This window comes from Malaclemys terrapin, chromosome 1 (genome assembly GCF_027887155.1).
Source record: "Malaclemys terrapin pileata isolate rMalTer1 chromosome 1, rMalTer1.hap1, whole genome shotgun sequence".
NCBI classification, from domain to species: Eukaryota; Metazoa; Chordata; order Testudines; family Emydidae; genus Malaclemys; species Malaclemys terrapin.
In genome coordinates, this window is record NC_071505.1 from 73,661,913 (window position 1) to 73,689,360 (window position 27,448).

At 37.5% G+C, this 27,448-nt stretch overlaps 1 protein-coding gene across 8 annotated transcripts in view; it reads right to left on the reverse strand.

The window, feature by feature from the left end:
* The window catches only part of PPFIA2 (PTPRF interacting protein alpha 2), a 642,959-nt gene that overhangs the window by 339,808 nt on the left and 275,703 nt on the right, over nucleotides 1-27,448 (reverse strand). For 5 of the 8 annotated variants that reach the window (XM_054027381.1, XM_054027368.1, XM_054027363.1 and 2 more), the window contains one exon: nucleotides 15,494-15,556. The exons of the other annotated variants lie outside the window; for them this stretch is intronic. In XM_054027381.1, the coding sequence (XP_053883356.1) occupies nucleotides 15,494-15,556 (63 nt within the window). The remainder of the gene's footprint in view (nucleotides 1-15,493; nucleotides 15,557-27,448) is intronic. 8 annotated transcript variants of the gene reach the window in all.

A 27,448-nucleotide genomic window follows, 5' to 3' on the forward strand; every position in this document is an offset into this window, starting at 1 on the left:
CCCCGCCCAGCGCATCCTGCCCACCGGCCGCCCTGCAGATCAGCAACTTTTCCCTCCCTCCCTGCACCTCCCGCCTGCAGCAATCAGCTGTTTCACAGCATTCAGGAGGCTCGGGGGAGGTGGGGAGGGAAAGGAGTGAGGACATGGCATGCTCGGGGGGAGGGGATGGAGTAGGGGCGGGAAGTGGCAGGGCGGAGGTGTAACGGGAGCAGGAAGAGGTGGGGTGGGGCCTTGGGGGAAGGGGTGGAGTGGGAACGGGCCTGGGGCAGAATCGGATTTTGAGCCCCCCCAGCACTTTGGAAAGAACAGCAAGAGGAGCAGCCGGATGATCCACCCTCTTTCACCGTCTGACTCCACCATCTCAACCAAGCTTCACAATCATCATTGCTGAGCACAGTATTAAATTGTTTGTTTAAAATTGTTTAAAACTTATACCTGTGTTACATCTGTGTAACAGCTATTTATTAATTACAAAGTAATTACCTTAAATGATTTTAAATAAGCACCAATTATCTCTTAATTAGAATTTAAACATCCCTCAATTCATTTTCTTATTTGCAAAACTTTATCTGTTTAGTCTCCTGCTCCCTCCTATAGTTTCTGATCAAACTCTTCTTGTACCACTGGCATCATTTCCCCTTCCCAGGAAGTAAGCCTTTGTATAAGTGTCTGCAATTTTTATACACTTTGGTCCCAATTCTGCCCCCTCCTATTTGAAAAGTTGTGAGAGGACTTTTGGGGAACCATGTAAATATTGCCCCAAATTTTCCAGTCAGGGCTGAAGGATTTGCCCCTCTCCACAAAAGCCTATGGGGACAATTCCCAAACTTGGTGGACTGTGGGAGATACCTCCTTCATTCTAGGAGATGCTGCCATACCAATCTAGCTACTGGCAGCATCCCCTCCCCCAGCCCAGCTTCTTGGCACCATAGCTCTTTTGGAGGAAAAGAAACCAGACAAGGGACAATGTGCTTCTTTCCCCTTCATCTCATCTTCAGATCACTCTCCCCTCCACTTGGCCTGCCCAGGAGCTGCTGTCTTTCCCAGTACAGTTTCTGGATCACATGGAGATAGGTCTGTCAGATGTGGGGCACTGGAAGGAGATGTACTACCATAGAAACTGATGAGCTTTGTACTTTCTCAGAAATGGATAGATACAAATGCAGCTCTATGGTGGATGAACAATGATCTGATGTGTTGGTTTTATCCAAATTTGACCTCTGTTTGAAGACACTTGAAAATGTCATCATTTTTGGTTGTGGAGGGGTTATTAATTTTAAAACATGTTTTTCCCCGTATGTGATACTTCTAATGCCTAGTTAACATGCTGGCAGTTAAGGAACACCTAGACACTTTTAAAATGTTATTAAAATTTACATGTAATCGACTCAAAAATAATGGTATAATTTGTAGCAGTGCAGTAAACCTGCAATTTAATGTACTGATCAAGTTACAAATTAAAGACAGTAATTCTTTTAAATCAAAATGAAAATTCAAGTTGTGTAATCAAGTATTTATATATAACTGAAATATCAGCATATTCACACACCTACCTATATATACACATGTATATATAAACAAACAAACAAACAAAAACCTTTAACCAAGAAAGAGTATCAATAAACAAAGTTGAATTATGCTGAATGGGCTAAATCCTCACCTTTATGAAGTCAAGAGGAGTTTTACCACAGACTTCTACAGGTGAAATCCTGATCCCAGTAAGTGTAAAAGTTAAGACCATATCAAGCATTACAAAGGTTAAAAATAAATTAATATCTACTTTGCTCTGTAATGCTAATCAAATCACAGTACGCTATTGCTGCTTAATCAAAAAATGATTTTCTAAATCCATTTATGCTATTTTTCCTTCTGAATAACGTGACAGATATTTAAAAAATTACAATATTATTGCTTGTTTGTTTTAAATAAAAGCACAAGATATTTCATTCTAGATAAAATTAGAATTTTACAGGTACAATTTCTAGATGAGTAAAGAATGGCAAAGCAGATTTCTGAATGGGATAAGTGATTAGTAAGAATCAGGTTGTTGGTTATCATAATGTATTAGAGTGGATGGCATTTCATTACTTTTTTAAAAAATTGTCTATTTTTCATCATGTTAAGCATATACCAATTGACCAGATTTTTACTGATTCAAAAATTAAATCAAATGTTATGAATACCATATACAACTCTGTGCTAGTGGCCTTGTGGTATAATAGCAAAACTGTTCACTGTTCTTTTGGGGAACAAGTTTAATGGTCCCTGACCAGCATGGGCAGGAAATACTGTGAAGGCACACACGATTCCCCAGAAGAGTGAGTTTCCTCTCTCTCGCTAGTGACCTGTGAGGGTCTCAAGAGAGAGAGACAATAAGCCATGCCATGAAAGAATGAGGGCCCTATAATATGGAGACTTTGAGGAATAGGGAAAGTATGGGAGAAAAATGCTTCCCACAGCCTCAGAGGTGAGGCAGTTTTGTCAGGCCAGCAAGGGAAAGAAAACCATTGGTTCCCTTAAGGAATGCACCCACCTTTCCCTCCTTGTGGACACTCATGCTCTTCATGGGCCTTAGGAAGGGGGCTCTATTGCTGATTGGCTGGACAGAAGCATGCAGTTTATATTTTTGGCTCCCGTACACCTGGAGGGCTTATCAGACTTCCCCCCTGCTCTGGGATTCCATTCTAAACTCCACATCCCCTTGGAGTTAAAGTAGGACCAGGTTTGTGGGCCTTGGTGTGGGCATTGCCAGACTGGTCTGGGCAGTGCAGAAAAAATGCCAGCCAAAGTCAATGACAGTTGACCTGGGAGAGAAGGAAAAACTTTATAATTCAGAAAAGAAGCAATGACCTGCAGGAGAAGGATCCCCAGAAGACTCTGACCTAAGCCCAGAGAATGTTCCAGAGTGGTAAGGAAATGAAGGCAGGAAAAAGAGTGTAGGAAATTATTAATTTTGTCTGGATCTGTACACCTTTTGTATTGTCTAAAGTAAAGAGAAACTGTGTTTGGAAAGTTCTACAAAGCAAGTTTGGAGCTCTGGGAGAGGGTGTGCTTAAGCTACTGGAGAGACTGAGGGCCTCAGCACTGGTACTATTTGTGTAAAGCGGTAACAGACAGAGAGCCTGTGCCCAGGAAGTGTGCTAGAGAGGTCAAGGAAAGAAACAATATTGCAGCCTATCTCAAACCAAGGGAAGCTTAAGAGCACATGGGTCGAGCCTGCAGGACTCAAACTCATCAGCCTGGTGGGTGTTCAGCAGAGGGAGCTTGATCAACATGAAAATAAATGGCAAAATCTAGCCCTAAACTTGTGGCCCAATACATGTTTTTAAAAGGGTCTAATGAAGTACCCATTTAGTTTAAACTCCTGGACATCACCAATGACATGGAAAAATGGTATAAGGCTGACAGGGTAAAACGTAGATAACACTAACACTCCTGAAACACGATCTGTGGCAACACATTACAATACCTAAATGAGAGAATGCCACCAAAAACTTATCTATAATAAAGCACATAGGACCCAAAAGATGTCTTTGCTTTCACATGAAATGTAAGTAGACCACTGAGATTTGTGATGTCTGTCAGGATATAATCTACAGACAGCTATTTGTGCATGTGGACAGAGTGCCAAATTTTTTAGTGGCTTTTGTATTGGACTTCAATTGGGTTGTATAGAGGGTAAGTTGGGGCAGAATTTGGTCCTTTCTCTAGCTGAATGTCAAGTACAGACGGTCCTTTCTCTTACTGAATGTCAAGTACAGACCACAGAAAAATGAACACATATGCAAATTCTGGAGTCTTTACTCAGGCAAAAGGCCCAAAGAGTTCAGTTAAGGGTTGGACCCATAGAGGACCATGGTTGTTGTTTGTTTGTTTTTTAAGAACAAAGTAAGCTTTTCTCCCTTTGTGTCCAAATAGAGGATGTGTCATATACCTTTAAGTTATTTTTAGTTCAGACTATTCTATTTACTCATTAGTACAATTAACGTTTCATATGCAGAATGAAACATTGTAATGGCTTGACAATCCTTATCTTCATCTAAATGGCTAAAAACATTCTTACAAGTCAAGATTATGATTCTATGTTAACACACTGCTTTTTGAGTTGATACCTCTTAGAAGTTACCAGTAATAAACTTCTAATACTTGGTAGTAATAACAGAACTATCCAGTGACTATTCGCTGTGCACAATAAACCCCAAATTAAAAGGCATGTAACAATACCAGATATAATTCTCACTCTGAACTTTCATTCCTGTTGAACTGGTAGATGCAGGATACCAAATAGTGAGTTACTGTTCAAATTGATTTCAATTCTGCAATTTATCAGCACAGAGAACTAGATGAATTTTATATTATCTGATTACATATATCTGTATACAACCCAAAGAAGATGGTATGGGTTTGCTAGAAAGTTGGGAAAGGAACCGTGCTTACAAGTGTTCTTCTGCATACAATATTATGTCTATCATGAATTCAATAATGGCCCTTGTCAATAGTTAAACACATTTTCATTACAATGTGATCAACAAGTCTACTTATATACCAGACATCAGTTTAAGTGTTGGTGCAATCTTTTAAAGGAAAATCTTTATTTTTTAAAAAAATAATAGGTTTGGTTTAAAAAAAAACCCCAAAACTATCAAACTACATAGTCTGGAGTGAAATAGTTTTTGTATGTAGACAAATTAATAATTTTCTGTTCTTCTACATTTTGAAACTATTGATTTAGATTTTAATAGAAAACAAACAAAGGGTTCCAATGTCATTCCATTTGCTCTTTGTGTGCTCTTTATATTCTGTATTGGGAGTTTAAGGATTCTCAGGATCTCCCATCATGTTTCTCTTCCACAAATACTCACACATCGATACAACTAACTGTACAACAAAACTCACAGACACATCATGATACCTACTTTCCACTAAAACTGCAAAATATAAAATGATATCTTCAAGAACAACAGAGCAATCTTTTGTACTTCAATCATATTTATAAGGGGTTTTATACTCTTCTCTGTTGGTCTTCAATACCTGATCTCCAAAAAATGGTATTATTTAGGTCATTCTAGTTAAAAGAACTATTACTTTCTGAGAGCCTTGTTGAGATGCCATTGCTAGTTCAAAGATTCCCCAGATACTATCACATGATACTATCACATAATTCATCACTACACAAAATGATGTTTATATATATATATATATTGGACTGCAGCACTCTTATTTTTGATGAAGTTTACTGTACAGATGACAAAAATGGTTCTCTGCCTTGAGAACGTATTCCCATTTGTAATCTTCTTGCAGATTTACATTTTGTGTGTGAGTGTGTGTGAGAGAAATATATCATACACATACACAATCTCTCACACACATACTTTGGGTGTATTATTGTTTAATTTTTATTAGGATAAAAAAAGTTTCACTAGGACAAATTGGCTATTATAATGATATTTTTTCAATAAATAAATAATTACAAAATTAAGACCAGATCCTATCCCTTGTTAATTCTGATTTGTGTTGCTCTGACAGTGGAAACCAAACTCTAAACAGACCTAAGTGATCCGCTTAGCCTCTGGCTTAGCTAAATCCACCAGTTGCGTAGAGCTAGTGTAACTGTCCCTACGTCACCTGCCTCACAACACCCAGTACAGAGATCATGTTGAGGGGAAAGGTGTTGCCAAAGGACTTCTGTACCCTAGGACCAGGAGGTGAGGAATAAAGAGATGTATAGCCATCTTTGCCACACAAAATGCAGGTCCTGCATGGAGCAGAGTTAGGCCAGAACTGAAAATTGACCCCAAAATATATTTCCTTTATTTTCTGTTAAAAATTCACATGCATTTTACAAACAGACTACTCTTAATGAAACAACATATGTTTGGGAACTAAAATTCCCAAATAAATTACAAAATACGTGAATAAGCTGTAAAGGGGAAGGTTAAATCACAAATTACTTATGAAAATTAATCTCAAGAATGCCATGAAGCGACCTATGGGCTACACAAAAGACTAATTTTTTTTTCCATTTTTGTTACACAGGAACAGAACAAAACCTTCTTGTACCTCCCAATCTTAGAGACAGACTTAAGTGCTATGCTGGATCATGGCCTAAATGGGAGCTGAGGGTTCTCAGCATATAGCAACATTGGGTCCAATAATGGACATGTTCTCCTTAGCAAGAGGACATAATTGGAGTTTTAATAATTTTTTCTCCCTTTTAATTTGTTAAAACAGAACATGGCATAATAATGCTTTTAGGTTTATTGTAGTTCTGTGAAAGAAACTGAAGATGAGTTTACTTATTAAAATATGCCCTTTACAAACAGACCAAAAAAGGCCTAAGGCATAAATTATATATCCCAGAAATGCCTGAGAAACCAGCCCAATCACACTCAAGACTCATCTGTGCCAGACAATTAAGCCTTCAGCTGCAATCATAGTCTGAACACTGGGAGAAAGCCTTTAACCTGTTCACATATCTGACAAAACTTTTCAAGGCTAATAATATATTATTTTTGCAGCAAAATATATACACATTCCCAAAACAAAGACCCAGGGCTATAGGTTAGGAAACATCTTTCATTTTTGGCACAAAATGGCTGCCAGCTGCCCCATATCAAATTATTTCTTCTCACATTCCCCAGACAACTTGCAATCCTACTCTCAGTATTTTTTTTTTAATTAATGGAGATATCCTATCTCCTAGAACTGGAAGGGACCTTGAAAGGTCATTGAGTCCAATCCCCTACCTTCACTAGCAGGACCAAGTACTGATTTTGCCCCAGATCCCTAAGTGGTCCCCTCAAGGACTGAACTCACAGCCCTGGGTTTAGCAGACCAATGCTCAAACCACTGAGCTATCCCTCCCCCCAGTATAGACCAACTTATTCAATACTGTCTGGAAATACACTTTAAACCAGCATTTATTTTGTTGCAGAGATATAGAAACAACTACTTTTTGTAGCTAAAATGGCAAAAAAACATGAATTCCCCAATATTAAGAGGAATATTGGATCACTCATTACAGAATGTCTCACAAGTAGTCTAACTTCAAAATTTTCTACAAAATTGTAAGTAACAGAAACTCTGTCACATTCTCTGCATCCTTTTTATCTTTTTCTGGTTAATGTTGTTTACATATTCACACATTATTTTTACACCTTGAATGTGACTTTCCTATCAATGCAACTGTGATATTTTGAAGTAATGAAACTGAAATCTGTGCCAAATGAGCTGAACCAGAAAAAAGGGAAAACAACTAAGCTGGGATAAAGAGAATTGTGTATATTTGTTAATGATATGTACTGTGCTGACCTTGCAGAGGTTTTAAACAAGTTGTGAGCAATGACCTTCATACAATTACATATCCCTTCCCAGAGAAAAATACAGAAGTACTTTGTCCTCTGAACCAAGACAAAATATTTTGCTGAAATGCAGTTGAAAAGCCCACTAAAGAGAGTAGTGACAGGCCAAACCGCCATGAATAACAAAGCAGCTTTTAGTACATTATTTTTTTCTAGTTCCTTTACCTTCAGACAGCTTTCTTAATGCCAGTTAGAATGAACCCATCAGATGTTATTTTATTTATGTACAGTATAGTTCACTATCACTCTAACTATCACATACACCCTCATCTATTTCCTAGCAAAACTTAGAACTCCAAGTCCTTCAAAATAGTTTGAAAATAAATTTAAATACATTTTGGCTCAAGTCCTGCTCACTTTATTCAGATGAGCAACCTCACAGAAGTCAGTGGGAGCTGCAGGATTTGGCCCAGAAAAAGAAAATCAAGGAAACATGGGTATTAAATTATAAATCTTAATCAAGGAAAACCAAGTACCATCATATCTGGAGATGTTAGAATTTTGCCAAACCAATTCTCTCTCTCATATTATAATCTTCCTAAAGGATCTCAAACAGTTTCACAAACACCATACAGTACAATTAAGATTACCTATGGGACAGAAAGTGGCAGCTAAGTGTTTTAAAGGACACAAGGGAAGTTTTGCTCAAGAACATATGAGCAATTTGCTACTTTATTACACAATTGTTATATAGACTATATGTCCAAAGGAATAAGATGGACTTCACTGCTTACTACTAAATGTATCTAAGGATGAAGAGCTGACCTACTACTGGTATGTGAACCTGTATTTCCAGCCCTGTTGTAAAATGTGAGGTTTACAATACATTGCTGAGGAAATCCCTCTAGGTAAAACAAACGTGGATAATCTGTTATCCATTATTCTTGATAGTTTTCATAATTTCATTTCAAGCTGCTGTTCTTATAAAATATATTTTGAAGAAAATGAGTTGTTTTTATTTGAAAAAAACAACAACAGTGAACTGGAATGAGTTATCAAAATTCCCACTAAGCAAAGAAATATGGCAATTATGAATATGGTTTGGAATACTTGTCACCCATTTCACCATAAACAAATCTGCAATTTATATAATAGTTTATGATTTTTGTGATTTAAAAAAGAAGTTGCTTTTTTACAGGAAGACACCAAAAATTAATACTTTGTACCTATATAGCATTTTTTATTTGAGAATATCAAAGAACTACAAAAATGAGTATTAATATCCCTATTTGCAAAGGCTCAAGGTCACACAGCAGATTCATGACAGAGTCTGAAATAGGACCTAAATCACTGACTCTCAGCCTGTTCTGACTACTAGATCACTCTACTATCCTAGCATCTGAACAACTATATATACCGGTAAATGCTAGTTTGCAAAGTAGAATAGAGTTTTCAGTCTCAACGCATTGTATATTTACCAGTATTAATTTAAAACGCATACATTTAGCCAAGCATGCCAAAACTCTTCAACTATACAAAGTATATATGTATTTATTGCTAGGAAGAGTTGCTATACACAGTTCAAAAGTTGTTGTCTCCTAACTCACAGGAGGATGAACTTCTGTGATCACTTCACCCATCACAGAAGTTCATCCTCCTGTGGGTCAGGAGACAACTTTTGAACTGTGTACAGCAACTCTTCCCAGCAATTCAGGGTGGAAAGAATGCTGTATGCAGATGAAACTAGAGAGGAATTTTAGGTAGGCAAAATGTAATGACTCAATTGGGCTTTAGCCAAACAGACAGGCCAGCACATTATTATGGCAAAAATAAATGAATGAGGCCTTGGTTTTACCTTTCAGATGAAAGACAGCGTAACAACATTTATCCCACTTTGGTAGATGGTCAATACTGATTGAGGGGGAGTGTACAAGTTATAAGTAGCATTTTATTATTTATAATATCAATTTGTTGATTCAACTTCTCTGATGTAAAATTATTTACAACAATTAAAAAGAGAACAGTAACTCTGTGTGAGATAAAAGGTAAATTGGGGTCTGTAATGGAAGACAGTGAAGATGCATACTTCAAAGACCAATTGCATAAAAACTAGATTTTACCTTTTGTGCATGTAATGTTGGTAACTTCACTGTGATATTAAACATAATTCTGAGCACCTGAAGTGCGAACAGATGGCAATTTTCCTTTATGATTTTTGGTTTTATGTTAAGTTTTGCATGTATTGCTGTCATTTAGGTCAATGTACTATTACCTTTTATATTTAAAATAGCCTCTTACATTTGTTACTAGTAGCAATATAATGCTCAGGTAGTGTTGAAGATCAAAAGAGCTCTATTTACATTTTTACATTAGTAAAACTTAGTACACCTCTTCCTCAATATAACACTGTACTCGGGAACCAAAAAATCTTACCATGTTATAGGTGGAACCGCGTTATATCGAACTTGCTTTGATCCACCGGAATGCACAGCCTGGCCCCCCCAAAGCACTGCTTTACCACATTATATCAGAATTTGTGTTATATCGGGTCACGTTATATCGGGGTAGAGGTGTACATCACATGCACCGTCTACTGTATTCAGTTTATTCTGTAAAGGTGTTTTTGTGTAGTTTGATAATACTCAACGTAGCCTATCCACATATTTTAATCGCCCTTTAATATTTTTAAATATCAAGTTGGGGTCAGAAGAGTAAACTAAAGTATACTATGGCTCTATCTTACCAAGAGTATAAGGCCTGGACAAATAGATTTAATTAATTTAATGTAATTAAAATGCTGAACTAATGTATTCTCAACTACTAAAAATTTCAAGTTTTGGAGGGCATCGTGTTGAGGAAGATGGATCACTATAGAGCAAACAAAAATATTAAAGCACTCATGCACAGTTTTCAATTCTCCTGGGAGCAAATGTCGAAACCTGTGCTTCCCACAGCATTTAGAAGAAACTAGAGAGAATTCCAGAAAAATGTCCTGTCACATGGAAAGGTGCCAGATAATTAAACTTAGGGTCAGCAACCTTAAACCAATCATTAATACTTAATTTGGAGTTCTAAATATTTCACAGTGTATGCTGGTTTGGGGTTTGGAGTTAAATACAATATAAAATGTGTTGTTTGGATACTTTTTCTTTTTTGTATATACACCGTATAAAAATTGTCACTGAAAATTTCTTCTAACCTAAGGAGACAAACAACCTATCATATGAAAGACTGTGGTGTATGGCTCATAAACAAGTTTTAAACACTGTATTTGAACAACACTGAAGTATTACACATTTCCTAATTATCAGGAGACAGGATGGTTTATGTGTTGACAACATGCATTGCAGGCTTTCCACTTCTCTAGTTTATATTCACCTCAGGTTGGTATTGATAGAAAGTAAGTACCAACTGTTAGGAAACCTTCTGTGTATGGGACAGAGATGTGCAAAGTTTTCGGTGTGGATTGAGCTGCAAAAAGTACTCAAAATTGGGGCTGGATCTGCTTTTGTAATCCCCATTATTGGTACACTACATTGACCCAAGGAGTATTACTTATCCCAAAAGATGTCCTTCCAAAACAAAAGGTCTAAGCTTTCTTTGGGGAGATCTGTGCCAGCATTAAAACCTCCTCCTTGTTCTAGACCTTGTAAACTTGAGGGACATTTAAATGTTGGTTAGGATTATTTTGTATTTGTGCATCTGTGGGCTTGTTTTGGAAATGCCAGGACTTTTTGTTAAATATAAGTTCTAGAATCTTAAGCTTCCCTGGAAGAATTTATGAAGAAATTTGAAAATATTTAGTGCAGTAAATCATCAGAAATGGATGAAATTCATCCATGAGTTCTCAAGGAAGCGTGAAATAGCAGAGATACTAACAAGGAGGAAAAAACAAACAAAAACAAAACCTGTTCCTGACTGGAAAATCATTCACACAGTGCAAATCTCCAGAAGAGAAATGCAAAGTGATCACAAGAATTACTGACCAGTAAACCTCAACTCAGTCTGAGGAAACTGACCAAGTGTGTAATTAAAGATAAACTAATAGAGAGCTTACATAAACATAACCAGAAAGCAACAAATCAACACAGGTTGTGTATCAGAGAATGTCATGCCTCATATCAACCTGCTAGATGGTTTTTGGAAAATTAATAAAATACTAGATAAAGACAAATCAACTAATATATGATAATTAATTAGGATTTCTAAAAATAAAATTTAAAATGGGGTCTGTTATAAAGATTAATATTAAAGAATATTAAAGAAAAAACTAAAGATAAAAGGCAAATTAAAAACTGACTCTTTCCTAGGACAAAAAAAATTGTAGTAAATGGCTGCTCTTCATAAGTGGACAGATGTTGATAATGTGTTTCTCAAAGCTATTATTAGGTGGACGTGGACAGTTTTGGATGATATCATTTTTATCAAGTTCTTGATGACCCGGCATTATGGCAGGAATTGGTTAGCATGATGTTTAATCTCTCTTATGGCCCAAGAAGTTCCAGGTGGTAAGGCTATTGAGCCCTGATACGTATCAGAGGACGAGTGTGCAGTTTTGTCCATAGGCATATCATCATAATTTAAGTGAAGAAACATCGGATGAAGTTTTATGTTAGTTTTGGAAAGATCAGATTATAAAGATCAGTTTATCCTTTATTAACTAGGAAACAAGGGTTTTTTTGTGTTAAACTAACTGCCTAATCGCAGAGCTACAGGGAGGGAGTTAGGGAGCTCTAAATTCACTAACACACCTATAGTTGCTGAAGTGAAAACTACTAGATTCACTTCATGATTCACTTCTTGAACAGCTACAGAAAGAAATAGCTTTTATTATCTTATCTTTATATGAAATTAGATGGAAACTTCTGTGGACCCTCGGAGAATCACTTTTATAACACATCATGGAGCTAGGCTAGACCAAAAGGTAATGTGAATCACGACCATGTCAGTTTCCTACAACATAGTAAAGTATGGCTTTCAGCTAGACAATAGGTATAATATAAGCAGATATGCATCTTAATTGTCAACTGAAGTGAGATTATTTTGTATTCTAGGAATTTTTAGCTATCTGGGGTCAAGAACTGGACAAACCCCCTTCCTGATTTCCAGTAAACTATGAAATATAGAATATATTTCTTTACATGACCGTGTATCTGGTACTGGATTGATAATGTGATAGCTTTGTTCCTAGTAACTTTCCTCAAGTGAGAATTCCTTTGGAGTTCAGTGTGACTGTTCATGTGCATGAAGTTGCACAAATGTATAAGTGTTTGCAGGACCAAGGGCTAAAAGATTTATTGTGTGTTTATCAATTTTTGAGATATGAGATATTATTTTACTAAGTCTAGATAGAAGGAATCTTCCAACATTCTAAGAAGTAACTATTTGAGATAATAAATATAATATTTTTGTCTTTGGTGATTTATTTATTTATTCTGTGACACAGGAAGAGTGTCAGATCCCTAAAGGTAATTTTAGTGGGAAAAGACCATTAGAAATAAAAACAATTTTCTCTAGACTGATGTGGAGGTTACTCTGCCTTGGTTCTTTCAAGCTGGAGAAATGCAGGAATAGACTTGATTTGTATATCTTGTCATACCACAGAACCTATATAGGGTTCCTTCATTAGGTAATTTTTCCTTTATTTTGAGGTATCTGTCAAAGAGAGCAACTGTCTTTGCATTAATCCCTTTTATGGTAGCATCCAGGTTCTCTTTAAAAAGCTTATGGCACCTTGAAGAGAAGAGCCATTTAATTTAAGTTACATGCAAAATCATCTGACCAGACTTTGAACCACAGGGCATTTCCACCTACTCATTAAAGCAACATTCTAAATAGGACCATAAAGAGCATCTATAACTGGATCAGCAGTGAAAAAATGAAAGTCAGCAGCCAGAGCAATTAAGTCTACAGGAATTTTGGATTTACTGTATTTCTTTCTATAGTCAGAATCTAAAATTAGATCTTAAAGCCACTTTACAATGAGTCCAGAGGAAAGGCATGAGTGAATCATCACATTAAGAACTTGAGCTGGAAGTTTTATACCTTGTGAGAGTGCATGTATGATTATTTTCTATCCATGGGATCTTTGTTCTAAACATTAACTTTCAATACGAAAGGCTTTTTTATAGTGTTTACAGTAAAGGTAGAATCCACAATGGGTGCTAGCTCTCTTTCTTAGAGACTAGGCTTGGGAATTCTTCCTAACTTGTGAAGAGACTTCAGACGGGATTGTTAAAGCCCAGATTTTCCCAACCCTGTTGTAAGATTTATTAGTGTTATTGTGATAAGAAATACTTTGTCCTCTATTTCACCTTTGGGAAATAGTCACTAAAACTCTTCTTATTCACTGAGTTATGAGAATATTCCAATTCCTTAGACATTTGTGTATGTACAATTCTTATGTTTTAACCTCAATGTCTTCTGCGGGATTCATAAACTTCCTTTTTGTTTCTTTTTGGAGGAATAAATTTTGCTGTCAGAGAAGACAGAAAATGGGGGCTGGGGTGAGTGTGATTTTGCCTTATCATTGAGGCCTCTCATCCTTTCTTGTGGACAAAGGATGTTATTCTAAACCCACTGAAGACAATAAAAGAACTCCTATTGCTTTCATTGGTGGAAGATTTCACTGAAAGAGTAGAAGGTTGCGGTAGGGTGATCTGTATCTTTGACTCCTTTCTGGAAGAAGTATACTTTAAATCCTCCTTAGTTTTAAAGACCTCTTTATCGATTATTTTTAAGTTTAAGTTACCCTTCCTATGCTTCTTTAAAGTGATAGTACTAGCCAATGTGTATGAGTTTGAAACATTATTGTACACTGCCAAGCCTGTGGTTCAAGTCCTCCAATTCAAGGTTTATCTATAGATGACATCTGAATGATGTGAAGGTGATTACCTCCGCAAATCAGCAGATTGAACTTGTCTTGAAGGAGCTAAAGTCCAGTTGGATATGGGGAGAGGATCACCTATTTTGGAAACCAATCTTGCATTGTACATCCATGGCATCTTCTCCCACTCCTCCTGACTAAACTCTACATGGATATTTCATACACCGAAATGGTCTTTAGCCTCATCACATAAAACTGTAACTAGAATTCAAGAGAGTAGTTCCTAATCAAGCAGTGTTTTCTCTGGCCCATTGAAATAGATGCCCAGGAATACATACTGGTGACCCAAATAGCTAGAAGCAGGATACCAATCAGTTTCATCCATTACAGAAAACTGGAAACTTCTATGTTCCTTGAAAAACAGAAAGCTTCTGTGTTAAACTAGGTTTGGGGTTTCTGTTTGTTTGTTTGTTTTTTGAAAGATTGGGGTGGCTCAGTATCCCCTGTGCGGTTTCATCTTGACAATATCAAAAATAGTAATAAGAATCATTTGATACTTAATTAGCAGTATGGTCTAACTATATCATACTTACCTAGATTACATTTTATGCAATAATAAGTCTTGAATTTCAGGATCAACAGTCTCTTCCCCCACAAAAAAATGGGATCTTTATCAAGAGAAAGTAATGCTCAAGATACAAGTTATTCAATACATAATGTAGAACAGAGAGCCAAAGTCTGCCCTTAGAATATGGGCTGAATTCCCACTAATGTTCTGGGTATCAGAGGACAGGCTTTGGGCTACTGTGTTCCCACTTGTGGAACAGGCTTATTGCAAAAGATAAATTAGCTATTATACTACAAGTGAACCAACAGTTTCTTTTTAACAAAAATATAGGTTTCTTATTCTATCCTTCCATCACTAGTGCCTCCTCCCTCGCCTTCATTTTAAGTCACACAATACAGAAAAAATAAAGTTTCCTTCCAAATTTAGTATGAGATATCTTTAAAGTCCAATACAGACCAATGTAAAGTAGAATAAATGTGCCCTCATCTTACTTTTCTCATTTTGCTTATTGCTATTTTGCTGATTTCAACTGACAGGAGCATTCAGATGGGAGAGAAGCAAGGTAAACTTGGAAGAAGCTGTGAATATATCAACCTAGTCTTTATTTAGCTGAGCTGTCAAATCATATAGGAAAAAATGACAGTAATTCATCATTTTGATCGGCTGAAACCTCCACTTGTAGTATAATATGTGGTGACCCTGAGATACATGAGATTCTTGTGGATGGCAAAATATCAAATTCATATAATGAGGTTTTGCATTGAAATTACACAAAAATCCAAGATATGTGGAACATACATTAGGGCAGGATATGGTCCTTTGAATGTTATTCTCAATGCTCGTACCAGCAGCAACCGTCATCTGAAAAAGGGGGCAACAGAGAGTCCACTCAATTGAATAGAATTTTTTGAAGTGTTACAGTATATTCAAATTATACCACGCTAAACAGATTAATATTTTAAATTTTCATTCATACAAGATGACCTAATGCAACGTTCATTTGGTTCAACCCAAACTTGCAAAAAAATCGAAAGTATTGTTACATACAGTATGAAAATCATGGCTGGCTAAAAGCAGTCTTGTGATGAGTCAGCAAGTTCCTATTGTTTACCTCCATAGAAATGAATGTAGAAGTCTGAAGCAGTGTCAAAAGTTAATTATGGAGGTGCCAGTCACAGATCTATGGTTAAGTATAAGTTGAGCTTTCCACTTAAAGCAGGAATTCAACCTCTGTTATATCTGACTACAGGATATCCTCCCCCAGATTAAAACACATCCTCTGACTTTAGAGATTTTTTCTGACAAATCGGAGGTAAAAATTAATTAATTTTACCATTAAGAAATTTAGCATTCTATCTCACCCCTTTCTGTTGCCTTGAATGATCTTAATAATGGAGTCTTTAACTTCCTATATAGTTAAAACTCATTGAAATCTCATGCATAGTCTATATATGAAGAATATCTTTAGAATTAAGGGTCATTTTGTGACTATTTTTCATAACGGTATGTTTCTTTTTCAGCAGTAGTTGATACATAAAATATTTTTCTTAAGAGAAACTCTGAATGGCAATCTGACTGGCTGACATTCCTTCAGACCTTAATACATACATCAGAGGAAACAAATAGCTTGTGTTTTAAAATTTCTGTTTTCATCAGTACTGAATGTTAATTTAAAAAGAAACAATTATACATCGAGAAAGTATGGCCATAAAGTAAAGATTTCCAAATGTTTTTGATTAAAAATATGATAGTATATGTAACAATACACACATTATACTCATTTCATATTTATTATGGTCAGAATTCATTGTCTCTTGAAGTAAATACTGACCTAACTTAATTAAGCCAGTGTTTACCTCTCACTTTGTAAAGCTGGTGTTCGTATCAACAAAGTTAATATTTTCTTGCTACAGTATTTATCTATAGCATAAGAAGAAAGTAGGAAAGATACACCTGCACTATGTGTCAACATTAGTTTCATAACTACTTTATTATTTATGGAATGAGGAATTGAATCCATGCTTTACAATAATTTAGTCAAGTAGTAACCAGGCATATGCACAGGTTTCAATTTGTTTTGATAACATCCACAGGTTATGCTTTTATGCATCTTCACCTATTATCAAAATATTATCAATGCACTTCAAATGTGCTTTGTAATGCTTTAAAAAGACTCAAAAGATTTTTAGTTTTTTTTTATTTCTTAAAAGGATTATGCTACTGGTGGAAATAACATTTAAATCTTGGAACTCCAAAAAAACAGAATCTATTCACACACACTGAAAGGACCATTGTTTACTTCTATGAAATTTCCATTCTTCAGATTCTTATTATTTATTGTTCCTTTCTAAATTGACACATTATTCCAAGAAATGTTTACAGTGCTTTGGACAAATTTCTTTTCGTTTTTTGGTTGGTTTTTGTTTAGAAATTTACAGAATGTCTCTAGATATAGATTAGCTACATTCAACAAGCATGTTTCTGTGCATAACAAGTTCACAATCAATTCACAGGTAATGTGTAGGTGGTTCTTTAACAAAACCACTATTCTGGAATTTTAAAAGAAAAACACAGCCTATATAATATCAGCATGGTATAGGCTTTAAATAGCAGTATCTCAAAACAAGGAAACATACAATTTAAACAATGAATGAATACTTTACATAATATCACCACTTTCAGATCTTGCTTAAAAAATTAGTCCAATTCCTATTTAAAAAATGAGCGTCAGTGTTTACACATAAATATCTAAAATAAAGAAACATACAATTATTGAAAATACTGAAACTGAGAGATTCTCTCTCTCTATATTGTGTATGTATGTATTTATTCGGTTTTCTATACACTCTATATACGTGATGGTGATATCTTGTGAAAAACGTGATGGTGATATCTTGTGAAAATACACTTTTGACTGCTGCATCTGCCCTTTGGCCACTAAGCTATCACCTCTGGGATGTAGAATTCTGATAGTTCTAACCTCTGATGAGCTTCAGACACATTTGTTTTAAAGAGCCTTTGAGATTTTTCCCCCTTGTTTTTCCCCTTCCAAAATGTGGATTTTATACCCCAAAGAACATTGTGTGGGATAAGTATAGTCAAGTCTAACCTGTGGCAGATTTAAGATTTAATATCTTGGGACCCTTCAGGGATGGCATGGAAAACTTTACATAATTGAAAATAAGTGATCACTGATTTTTCAATGCTATAAGGCACTTGCTTCTATCCCTGGTAATTTCCTGGGCAGTTGGTCTCATGGTAATTAAATTGCCAAGTTTTAGGAGGAGAGAAATGAAAAACAAAATCCAATACATATTTTAAAACTCTAAAATATTTCCAAATTTTTTTGTAAAATAAGTGGGATCTATACAATGTATATTGATGTGGCATAAAGATTTTTCTGGCTATCATTTGAAATTCTATCAATGTGTTATGCAGGGTTTTAATAAGTAATACAGTCATACCAAACTCATGCTGATAAAACCTTTTATCCACATATTTAATATTATAGCAAGTACTTAGTAGTACCAATTATAGTTAATATTCACAACACTTTCTGTTACAATTGAAATCTATTACACTTTGACTCACCTCCTCAGAGAAAGCAATAAATTAATAGGCATTCCAACATGCCAAAAAAGGACAACAGGTTCAATTTGGAGAAGTGATTTCAGAGATGAAGCCTCAATGCATACAAATATTGGGACTGTCAGATTGCTAACATTAACTGTGAACCACATCCACACTAAGTTACCCAGGATCCAAACTATAAAGCTGTTTATATATCAAAACCGCAACGTGACTTGAAAGTAGACATTAATTGTAAGTTAGGGCAGACTTTACAGCACAAGTGAAAGAATTTTCATTTGTGAAAAACCCTACAATTAAACAGATGGCCATATTCTACACTTTCTGAAGTTTCTAAGGGGTCTTCTAGGTGTTGTCCCAAGTATAGCAGAGTGCAGTGCACACAACTGGTCTGAGGTAACAAATTGCATGGATGAATGCGCTTAGCATATCAGATAAGAGTGCTTTCAGACCTGCTATATAAGCGCTGGTGTAAATAAATGTCCCCGGCTAATGCTGCAATCTGGACTACCAGAAGCAGCTGAAGAGCCATCCGGTCCCTTAGGTTGCAAACTACAGAAACAATCAGCAGGATTGTTCCCTGAGTTGGTAGCTATCACTTCCACAATTTCCTCTGTTTTTTTCCACTAGACTTTTATCTGTGTTTTCATCACAGCCCTTATACCTGTTTGATACTAGGAAAGTTGAGCAACCAAACTATTTAAATCAGATGAAACACAGAGTAATATCATCACATATGTGTGGCTCTACAACCCAGCCCATTTTACCATCACTCTACTGAAGGAGTGGTGACAGAATAGAAGCCTCTGGTCCTACTTACTATATAAGGAGTCATACAGTAACTAATTCAAGGTCTTGTCCTAAAGGAAGGTATAGACTCATTCAAATTCAACTGCACCAATCTCTATCCACAAAAAAGGCAGTTTTCACGGTCAGTGGCATCAAAGTCTGCTGACAGTTCTAAAAGAATCAATATAGACACTTAATAGGCTAGTAGATCAATGAAACCAGTGTAGAATCTTTAATAAATCTACACTGAAAAGAGTCAAAGAAATCTGAGGACTCAGGAACTCAGAGCCTACCAATCTGTTGTTAAAATGATGATGGAATCTTGATGAAATCTCCACCAAATAGAGACCTGATGTTTCCTGATAAGGGTTTTGGTAACCAAGAGAGATATAGGTACTAAATCATAGCTCATACTCCAAAGCTCCCCAAGGACCACCAATCAGTAAGTGAATCTGGTCAAAACCCAAACAGAAAGTCTCATGTTTGCTGTTTCACCCACATTTGTCATGAATCACAGATCCCAGAGACTGCTAATCCAGTTCATAGTCGATAAACTAACAGAAAACTCTTCAGAGCAAGAAACACTCAACATCCCAAAAGAGACAGACCAACTGTCTACCTTCTGGAACTGTCCCAGATGGCAGATACTTTGTAAACACTTCAGTGGAGGCCAAATGTTTGTTTTTTTTCCTCCAACAACAGCCATAGCATAACATTTCAAGAACTCTGTTACAGGTGGCCTGGTTCAGAAAGTGATTTTCACTGCTTCTGCTCATTCAAAATCTGAAGTGCAGTGGCATGGCCTCTATATACCACAATATTCCCATTTTAACCTTATCCCAGGACTCACACAAAAGGAAGTGATATTTCCATTATACTCATTTTTGGAACATGACCCCTCCTACGTTGAAGAAATGATGAAACCAGAATAGTCACACCACTAACTGAAACTGACTCAAACTCATGAAGGAATCAATCTTCAACAGGAGACATTTGGGTTAACAGAAAAGGCAAATAGATACACGCACAGGTATGGAAACAAGTCCTTGCTTTGCAGTCCCCACACACATGTTGATGTTTGGCTGACTGCCTCTTAGGGTGTGTCTATATTACAATGTAAACCCGAGTCAAGCCAGGCTTCCTAGTGCCTTCCCCAGCTGTTGCCAATCTAGCCTGTTGTTTGTGGTACAATATGGGAAAACTTGCTTGCCAACCCCCCATTTCAGGAAGTTGTTGCAGCCTGCCAACACATCCTGGGTTTTGGGTCTGCACACTCTCAGCAGCTGGAGCCAGCAACAAGGAGAAGTAACCATTTGAAGAACTTGCCTTGCTTGGACTTTCACTCTCGTTTCAGGAAACAGGTAGATCATACATGAGACATTGGTGGACATTTTGGCAGTTTTTCTGACCTCCCAAAGGTACCTGACAGAGGAGGAGGATGATAAAACAGACATGGCAGACTTGAACTGGTTGATGCTGCTCATGGCTCTTGGTGTAGCTACTGATGCACCCTTCATAGACCTGAGCCTTTGGAACAGGGCTACAATCATAGACTGGTGGGATCCCATCATCATGAGGACCTGGGATGAGCAGCAGTGGCTCCAGACTTTCAAATGAAGAAAGCCACATTTCTGAAGCTTTGTGAGTAGCTTGCCCCAACCCTCCAGTATCATGACACATGCAAAAGGGCAGCCTTGCAGGTCTAGAAGTGAGTTGCTATAACCATCTAAAAGTTCGCTACCCAAGAGCCATTGTTAAGCAGTTTAGTGTTGGAAAGTCAACTGTGAGTAAAGGGGTGGAGGTTTCTGAGGCAATCAGGAATGTGATTTACCTAAAGGTAGGTGGGCATAAACAATAGCCCTGAAGTAACTGCTTGTTTTGAGAGACTGGTGTTTCTAAACTGCATTGGGACCATTGATGGGTCTCACATGCCCTCGTTTGCCCTCCTCAAGAAGCACGAGTGCATAAACTACAAACGATATTACTCCACTGTAACGCAGTCCCTGGATTACAGAAGCTGATTTATGGATGCCAATGTGGGCTATGCTGAAAAAATTCAAGATGCCAGGATTTTCTGCTGATCCAGGGTCTATCTTCACCGTCAGCCAGGACACTATTCCCACCAAACGACATTGTCATAAATGGAATTATTGTCCTCACTATTATTCTAGGGGACCCCCCCATCCCTACACACACACCTCCTTTGGTCTTGGCTTATGAAACCGTAACCTGATCTCAGAGGCCCTGGCAGAAGACATTTTAATTAAACTCTCAGTAGGTGTAGCATGGTGGTTGAATATGTGTTTGGCAGATTGAAATCCCACGGGTGCTGATACAGACACATTTGGATTTCAGTGTCATAAATACTGTCCGCATTATGGTGGCTTGCTGTGCTCTTCACAATCTTTGAGACCCCAAAGGTGAGCCATTTGACCCTGAATGACAGTAATAGATTGCTGAACAGGTACACTCAGCCAGAAAGTGCACCTGTCACAGCTGGTACAGGATGTGCCCAGACAACAAAAATCAGGGATGCTCTGTGCTCTCACATTAGGGACTTGCATAGCCCAATGGAAGAGGGAGAATAGTATGTTTATGAATGTGTTTGTACAGCAATGTTAACACTAAATGAGATAATGTCACTTTACACAATGAATGGGGGGGGGCTTAATTATGGATGACGGATGATATGACTGCTTATGAAGCGGGGGAGATTGCCATGATTTTTAATTATGGATGAGATGACTACATATGAAATGGGGGTGGGGGCGGTGCACTCTGAACTGTGGATTTTCATTATGGATTGATGTAAACAGATATACTGAGAAATTTATGTTTGGGAAAAAAACTTCCTAGCTGTGTGTTTATCTTTATTATTCAAAATACACATAATATGATGTGATGCAGTTTATTACTTCCTTAATAAAAAATAAAAACGTTCTTAATAAAGATTCATATAAAATAAAAGCCTTTAATTTGTGAACAAGGCTATATTACAAAACACAATATTAAAGCATTGCTAGGCAAGCCAGCTGCCATTAGAACATCAAAACACCAGCAATAAACTTTCAACAAAACCAGTAATAAAACAAAGTGCAAAACACACACATTTAGCAGTATCAGCAGTGAAACCAGTACCAACAGATAAATCGCCTCCTTTTGTCTCTCCCTTGACCCATTGTTCTCCTTTCCCCTTTTTGCATATATAGCACGCACTTGATGCTGCTGCACAGGGGTGGAGGCCAAAGGGCTACCTTTGCCCGGTCCAGCTACTTGCAAGTCCTGGATGCATGGGCCGCCCAACAGTGGAACTGTCCAAATTGTTCCTGATCTGCAGTACATGGTACAGTGGAGGGGATCAGGACATGGTGTGGGTGTAGCAGGAGCCTGTACCATTAGCGAGAGAGGCACTATTGTCTCAGTACTTCAACAAAGTTTTAGTGCCTCTCCAGAGAAATGTGCTTTGTGAAATCTCAAGGCCAAAAAATACTTTCTAAAACTGTGCTTCAATATACTGTAAGAGGAAAGCTTCAGATCACAGCAGCTCTGTGGACACAACTAAATTAATCAGAGTGAAAAGAGAGCACAAACAATGATAAGTTACAATTTACTTGGTAACTGAGCAACACATCTGAGAGGAGTGGGCTACAGAGGTGGGCCTGAAAAATACCCCTCTTCCCCAAAATGTGCCTACCTATCTGGCGTTTCTACTATGGGGAAAATTTAGCAGCTATCAGAACCTAGGAGTGGGTCAAAATTCATTGTGGAATCAACAGAGCACTGTGTTGGTGTCCACACAGATTACTGCCTCCCTACAGTTTCCAATACTGCCTGGTCTGACTACATCTATCTATGGACTACATGCAAACACACATGATAATACAGATTCCCAAAGAACTATACAGCCACTCTCCCTCACCAGGAACATTTCTGAACTGAATTCAACCCCCAGCCACATTTTGGACATGGATTTACTCATGCATGGATTACATTTCGTTCTTCCCTGTACAGTTTATTGTTTCTGGGTTGCTCATTACGCTGTGGCATGGCCAATGTGTATGGAGCAGTGTATTAAAGGGAAAGCAATATACGGTTCTTACTTTCAATATCCCAGCACATCTATGTAAGAATGAGCAAATATCAAGTAAAAATTTAAATTTAAATATTTAACTGTTGGTTGTGCTTCCCAGGATCCATTTTGAATTTCACATGGTTTGGTGCAGGTGAGGGGGAGATGCCAAGGTGCTGGCATGAATTCCACCATTAGCAGATACATGCTGCTACCCGTGGCTTATAATAAAAATTGCATTGGTTCATAAACCAGAAATCCCTCCAATTCATATATTAACAACAAACATGAAGCCAAACACCAAGTTCTGCTGCTCCTCAAGGGAGTCATTTACAGCTCCTCAGAGTATGGACCCAGGATGTACTCCGGCAGCAAAGCCTCCTCGAGGACTGGTGTGAGCACCAGAGTTCCTTCACTAGCTTGATCTGGTGCCTGCTGGATCCTCTCCAGTCTGATACTAGATTCAGGAGTCAGCAGGTTGACATCATGGCTGACCAGGCTGTCATGAACCACTGGTGGCTCAGTCCTCGACACAATACCCAGCACCCAGTGAAACTCTTCATAAAAGAGGCAGGATGATGCTAAGTTCCCAGAGGTGCAATTCTCATCCCTGGCTTTACAACAGTTGCTCTTGACCCGCATGATCTTCTCTCTAAACTGGTCACCAGACTGTTGAATCCCCAACGCTGCCAGCTTCTTTGCTATTTCCTAGTATTTCCATGGTCACACCTGGCATTTTTATTGAAGTCAAATGTTTTGCTTTCTTTGCACCAGAGATTTACCAAAATCTGCTTGTGAGCCTGTGACCCAGATAGCAGTGTACTTGGCCAGGGACTTCTTGTTGTGGCCATTGCAAATTCATGAGTAGGCTCATTCTATTTGCAGCTCAATGGTCAGAATAAAATGGAAGGGTTAAACATCAAGAAGTTGTACTGAACTGGGGGGTGAGATTGCTTCCATTCACTGGGAGTCTATTGTCTAGTCTTGAGATAGGAAGGACAAGGAACACTGGTCCAGGGGATCATGGGATAGCATTGGCAGGCTCTCCAGACCTGAGCATGGGGGACCCAGGCCCGAGCTACTTCCACACAGCAAAATGATGGACTTTGGTCCCAAGTCCCAGTGTGACTCAGGCTTGGAACCTCCTGCCCTTGCCAGGTCATGGGTCCAACCCATAAGACTTGCTGGCCTGCGTCAGACAAAATTGTGTACAGTGTGTGTGTGGGGGAGGGGGTTGGCTTACATTGCAGTGTAGACATACAGGTAGGTCTACAAATGACTTGTAGGCACAAATTGGTTTTTGCTTACTGGGGTCTGTTAAGCTATGGAACTGAGAACTTTGATTTGTACATGTGTTTGTGATGAGAAAAAATGTGTGGGTGTAATTATATATGCATGTGCAGACGTGTGCAAACACACACACACAAATGAAAGGTCAAGACATTCTTAAAAAGGGAATCATTCACTAGATACAATGGAATAAAATAGGTTATTCCTTAGTAAAACTGAAGGCCATGCTTCTATAGATTCAGTGTGTTCTGTTTGATAGAAACTGTTCAGAGTAAATATTAGTTATCATTATTTGTATTACAGAGGCCCCAACCAAAGTCAGGACTCCACTACGCTATGTTCTGTACATACACATAGTAGGGGGGAGGGGGAGAGAGAGAGAGAGAGAGAGAGAGAGACCCCCTTTCTTGAAGAGTTTACAAACTACAGAAGATACACAAAGGATGGAGAAAGTAAGTATCAGCATCCCCAGTGGACAACTGAAACTAAGAGATTAAGGACCCTATAGTTATGTACATGCTTAACTTTAAGCGGGAGAATAGTCCCACTGAAGTCAATGGGAGTATTTGCAGGCTTAAAGTTAAGTGCATGGCTAAGTGTTTGAAGGATAGATGCCTATGTGACTTGACCTATACGACAGAGGAAGTCTGGTGACAGCAGGGCCGGCTCCAGGCACCAGCACAGGAAGCAGGTGCTTGGGGCGGCCAATGGGAAGGGGCGGCACGTCCAGGTCTTCAGCGGCAATTCGGCAGTGGGTCCCTCAGTCCCTCTCGGAGGGAAGGACCGGCCACCAAATTGCCGCCGAAAAATGAAGCGGCGCGGTAGAGCTGCCACTGAAGTGCTGCTGATCGCGGCTTTTTTTTTTTTCTTCACTGCTTGGGGTGGCAAAAAACCTGTTGCCGGCCCTGGGTGACAGAGCCAAGAACTGATCTCCAATCTCCCAACCTGGTGCCATACATAAGACCATATACATGATCCTTCTTCTTTCACATTCATCCTAGAGACTCACTGGGAACAGTTATGTTGAAGGGGCCCCCAAACCCATTTCCCTCCTCCAGTGCATCAGATGAAGGAAAATATCAATATTTACTGTGTTTTTTAAACTGAACCCAGCACGTTGGTACATATCCATTATACAACTAGGCAAATTATACACCTTCATGATTTTCTCAAGCTTACAATGCAAAATGATCTCAGATCTCAATAAATTGTTATTCAGATCTCAATAAATTGTACTTCTGGTTTATATAGTAAAATTGTGGCCCAAATTCTGTCCTTGCCATGAAATTCAACACACAAATGACATGTCAAATTCTGCTCTCAGTAAAATATGCACAATCCCACCTCAATCCCTTATATTTTAATGGAGAGGTGCAAATATATCGGAGGACAGAATTTGGCCCACTTACTAAGTCACTGATGCCATCTAATTAATGGAATATTATCTATATTTCATTGGCAATTATGCTAGAATCCAAATTTGAAGCGGTCTGATATTTTGGTGGGTTTTATTATTACATGCACAAAAGATCAGAAATAACCTTCATTCACTGAACCAAGTGATTTATATTGCTGTATCTTCCTACTGAGTGACCTTAGTATATCAAAGTTGCCTTTGTGAGAGGCATCTTATCTATAATTGTCAGCTGGTTCTGTGCATACTTTGATTTCTGTTATTATATCATTAAACCAAACAGAAATCATTTTTATTTCCTCCTTCCTCCAAAAATAAATCATTAATAGAATGATTTTTTTTCTATCATAATTTATCATCCAATTAACACTTAGTCTAGTCTGCATAGTAAATAGGGCTAGTGAATGACCGATCCCATAATGTGAGCTTTGTGTTACCATGTCAGCAGTATCTAAAAATTCTTTATTCCATGTAAATTAAAGCTATAGGAATCTCATTTAAATACCTGAATTAAAAGAAAATATAATTCTATTTAAATTAAGTATACTTATATTCTTGGATGCTAATGATATGGAGCAAAACCACCATTTTTTGGTCTTTGTTTACATACATAGGCACTCAAATATTTCAGTGATGGAGCAGTTGCATTATGTGGCACTATCATTTCTGCACATGCTTGACTTCAGACATGTGAATCTTCCCACTAAGCGAAATTCAACTACTCATCTGCATAGAATTATGCATGTGCATATGTGTCCAGAGGTTTGGGGCCATATGCCTACTGAGATAGGTAGGTAGATAGATACTATACTATAAGCAAAACTCTTGCTACATTATCACTTCAGTTATGTCATGGTATATTCTGAAGTTATACTTGGTTAAATAAGCATTTAAAACATGCCTTAGTAATATTTTTTAAATTGTCATATTAACAGAGCTTGATTTGATTAATCATTTTGGAAATACTTTATAATGTCATTGCTGGGAACCACCATAATTAAAACAACATTTCATAGTTGCATAGCAAAATATTTTGTGATAACTTTATTAACAAATATATCTAACATAGCAAATCAAGTCTTAGCAGAATAATTACAATAGCATCGTTTAAGTTTATATATCCATTAAAATAGCCCAAGACTTCTATCTATGATGATCCCAAATATAAATTTAAGAATATATTTCCCTGACTAATGACGTAATAAAAACATTAATGGTTTTAAAAGAATGTCATCTGAATATGCTGTTGGTCTGCAAAGCAATGTTATTTTTTGCTGGTTAAGGAAGAAATAAGAAATTGCCAAAATTTATAATAAAACAAAGCCTTTACAAACTACAAGAACTTTTCAGTTAAAAAACGTAGAAACAAAGCAAAAACTCATGTGATAACATGTAAGGAAAATTGGAAATGGTGGGAACATTTTAAAATGTTATATTTATTCATTTGCAAATCAGTACTTGTAGAAATCACACTAAACACTCTTTCAGTGCCTCAATCGAATATATACAAACCCATCTTCGTGGTTCCAATGTACACTGTAACTCTGCATCATGAAATTGCATCTGAGTCTACACCTAAGAGAGGATCTCTAGTTGTCCTTCA